This window comes from Rhincodon typus, chromosome 21 (genome assembly GCF_021869965.1).
Source record: "Rhincodon typus isolate 14 chromosome 21, sRhiTyp1.1, whole genome shotgun sequence".
NCBI lineage: Eukaryota > Metazoa > Chordata > Chondrichthyes > Orectolobiformes > Rhincodontidae > Rhincodon > Rhincodon typus.
Window position 1 is genome coordinate 22,064,644 of NC_063352.1, and position 4,141 is coordinate 22,068,784.

Here is a 4,141-nt window from a genome sequence, read left to right on the forward strand (position 1 = left end):
ATGACTGGTGTCCGTGACAACCGTTACAGCGTGGTGTCCTCGGAAGAAGACGGGTTGAGGTTGTCAACCATGCCAGGGATCAACGGCTACGGCAATGGGAAGATCCACACCAGGAGAAAGTGCCGCAGTCGCTTTGTGAAGAAGAATGGCCAGTGCAATGTGCAGTTTGCGAATATGAGCGACAAGCCTCAGCGGTACATTGCTGACATTTTCACCACGTGCGTGGATGTCCGCTGGCGCTACATGCTGCTGATCTTTTCGCTAGCCTTTGTCATCTCATGGTTGGCTTTCGGCCTGGCCTTCTGGCTCATTGCGCTGATACATGGTGACCTTGAGAACCCCGCTGGCGATGACAACTTCATGCCCTGCGTTTTGCAGGTGAATGGATTCATCGCTGCCTTCCTGTTTTCCATTGAAACCCAGACAACCATCGGGTATGGTTTCCGCTGTGTGACGGAAGAATGTCCATTGGCGATTTTCTTGGTGGTCTTTCAGTCCATCGTAGGTTGCATAATAGACTCGTTCATGATTGGTGCCATAATGGCTAAGATGGCACGGCCGAAGAAACGGGCCCAGACCTTACTTTTTAGCCATAATGCGGTAATAGCCATGAGGGATGGTAAGCTGTCTCTTATGTGGCGGGTTGGAAATCTGAGGAAGAGTCACATAGTGGAAGCCCATGTCCGGGCTCAGTTGATCAAGCCACGGATCACTGAGGAAGGAGAATATATACCCCTTGACCAGATAGACATTGACGTGGGTTTTGATAAAGGATATGATCGTATATTCTTAGTTTCCCCTATAACTATCCTCCATGAGATTGATGAGGGAAGTCCACTGTATGGTATTAGTAAGCAGGACCTGGAGATGGCAGATTTTGAAATTGTGGTCATCCTTGAAGGAATGGTGGAAGCTACAGCAATGACCACACAAGCTCGCAGCTCGTATTTGGCTAGTGAGATTCTATGGGGCCAGCGATTTGAACCAGTGCTGTTTGAGGAGAAGGACCAGTACAAAGTGGACTACTCACATTTCCATAAAACCTACGAGGTGCCCACAACCCCTCGATGCAGTGCCAAGGAACTGATGGAAAGCAAGTTCCTCGTTCCCAGCACAAACTCCTTCTGCTATGAGAATGAGTTGGCTTTCATGAGCCGAGATGAGGATGATGAGGGTGATGATGATGACAGTAGGGTCTTGGATGATCCAAGTCCAAATAGCAGTCGTCATGAATTTGACCGATTACAAGCAACTTTAGCCTTGGATCAAAGGTCTTACCGAAGAGAATCTGAGATATGACCTTTGACTGTTATAATGACCCTTTTTTTTCAAATGTAAGGAATGGGATACCAATCATCACGAGTGCCATAAAGGATTTTAAAGCTTGCATAAAATTAGGAATTTGATTGTAATGGTGGAGGGAATTCTCACATATGAAGTCTATCTGAATGGTAAATACAAAGCAGCAGAATGAGTTAACATTTACTGTGAGTAAAGATAGAATTATTACTGTCATGCTTTTTAGGAGATTATGTAACATTGATAATTACCTTCCAATGGATTAAGACTTAAATGTAGAAGGTCGAGGAATTGGTTCAAACAAGACATTGGATCAAGTGTTTTTGGTGATGTGTGCAACAATGAGCTTTAAGAAGAATAGAAATAGAACAAAACCATGATGTTTAGACTTGCAAATAGGCAATTTCGACTTGTCAGACCAGATTTAATACTCCTTCAGGGGTTTTCTTTTCACTATTTTGACATTTTCCTTTGAAAGAAGGTATCTTTGTACCAGCTGGCAAATGAACAGAAAGCAGAGATGGAAACTGAAACCCGCATCGATTCAGCCACAGAGTGCATATAGTTGTATGTCAGCAAGCACAGTTACCTGTGCACCTCACTGGTATGCAAAGCTAGACATTGGATGAGGTGAAAATTGTGCAAAGCTCCTGAGGCATACAAAAAAAAGATGTCATTCGCGCTCAAGGTGTCACATCAATGTCAGTCAAGCAGAATACATTTTTGTAAAAATTAAAGTTCTTTATCTTTAAATACAAAATGCTTCACAAAATTATACTATTGTACAGACCCAGGCAGACTGAGTGCTATTATATATAATGTATATGCCTAGCTAAGGAGAGTGCTGATTCCATATATTTTATATATAGGTACATTCATACATGCATACACACCCACATGCACACACACGCAATATGTACACTGTACAGTTGGGAGAATTAGTGTTCTATACTGTATAGACCTAGCCTGGCTGAATGCTATGGTTAATTACTATCGGGGTAATCGAAGGGAAAGGAATACCTGGAGGGATAGCATTATTCCACTTTAAAATGGAAATAAAAGGAATTCTGCAAGGAACAACTCCCAATGTGCAGCATCAGTGGATGGCAGCCAAGGTTGGAGTATTGGCCATTTAGTGTCATAGCTTTAAGTCTACAATCTCCTCTAACAAGGCCCTATTCTGCGTGTGGGGGACCACAAAATTACTCCTGTGATGTTCAGGCTAGAATTTTGATTGATTTTTTTTACAAAAATGCCAAATTGCAAGGAAGCACCCTGAGTGAGGTGCTCCACTCTGCCAGGCTGCTTCAGTGATACCACTGGTGAGATGGGTACCTTTACAACCAAGAACAACTTCATAAAGAACCAAGATGACCATGACTTCAGAGATGAGTCACGAGTATTGTGCTGGGCAAATCCACACCATCAGCTGGAAGTATAGGTTTCCCAACTACTTTTATACTGGTGTCCAATGGAACAGTCTGAAATTCTGATTCCCATCAGTTTTCTTTTTTAAAAATTGTTTTCAGGATTCAGGCAAGGTTGACATCTAAAGACCATCCCTTACCATTTGTGAAGATGGGATCAGCCTTCTTTTACTCCTGCAGTCCATATGGTGAAGACTTTCCCATAGGGCCAAGGCTCCTGCTGAATCACTTCACGACGTTGTAGGCCTTTTCATAAAAACCATTAACCGAAAATTCAGGTGAACAATGCATAAATGAGAGAGTACTTTAAAACAAACATGCTCTCCCCCACCAGGACTTTCCTACCCTTTGAGCTTTTCGTTGATTTAGGTGCACTCTTTAGCATTTGCAATGCCTTCTGGGAAGGCACAGTCTTTGACACCTGTTGTGTGAAATCCTTGTACCTACTATAGGGGTGTGATACCACTGGGATGTTTGTGGCTTGTCTCACACTAGGTAACCATGGTGACAGCATCATCAGCTTCTCTGCTGCAGCCTTGCACCTGTAAGACTGAATTAATTGCTTTAACTATCTTTGATTGTGCTAGCCAATCTTCTTGTTTTGGACGTAGCTAATCAGCTTAACCTTGCAGTCCCGTTATTTTGGCTTTCCTCCTCTCTCAATTTTTGCGATATGTCTCAGCATAGAAGCTTGTGATTAAAAACGGTATTTCTCTTAAAGGGATAAGGTGAACTTTGACCTCTGTAGAAGTCTTCCTCTTCACCCAGATTGTAAATGTAAAGAATGATTCTGGGTTCTGTTTTATTTTATTGGGTGATCAAAGAATTTATTAAATTAAAGAATTCTAATACAAATTGGCATTTGTCTTTCTTCAGCAATATTAACTCATCAAGTGGTGGAACAGATGATCAAAGTATTTGTTAGTTCAGATTAGTGGCCATTGAATAATTCTGTACATGAGTAAGATGGAAAAGGCCATAATCATATTTCAACCAGGTAGAAAGACTTCCAGTCCGGTTCATCTACCAGAAAATCCGACTGTTTCTTAAATTATTCCACCAGCTTTTGCTCAACCACCATTACCTCAAGTCCATGGGACAGAATATCTGAATCTTTCTCTGGATTTCATCAAAGATAGCACAAATGGAGACACTTTCCACCATATTCAAACACACTACCTTGAAACATGTGTAAGTGTAAAGATTGTTGAATAATAAATTGAAAATAGTTTGCACTGATATAGTATCCTTCTCATTCTCAGGATTTCCCAGAATGTTTTACAGTCAATGAAACATATTTGAAGTATAGTCAAGAGATAGTAGGAACTGCAGATGCTGGAGAATCTGAGATAACAAGGTGTAGAGCTAGATGAACACAGCAGGCCAAGCAGCATCAGAGGAGCAGGAAGGCTGAC

The 4,141-nt window shown here is 41.8% G+C and overlaps 1 protein-coding gene across 1 annotated transcript; it reads left to right on the forward strand.

Moving 5' to 3' along the window:
* Window positions 1–1,789, forward strand: LOC109929944 (ATP-sensitive inward rectifier potassium channel 12). The gene has a single exon (XM_020529492.2). The coding sequence runs from the start codon at window positions 1–3 to the stop codon at window positions 1,297–1,299; it is 1,299 nt and encodes a 432-aa protein (XP_020385081.1). The 3' UTR covers window positions 1,300–1,789.
* Window positions 1,790–4,141: the final 2,352 nt, after the last annotated feature.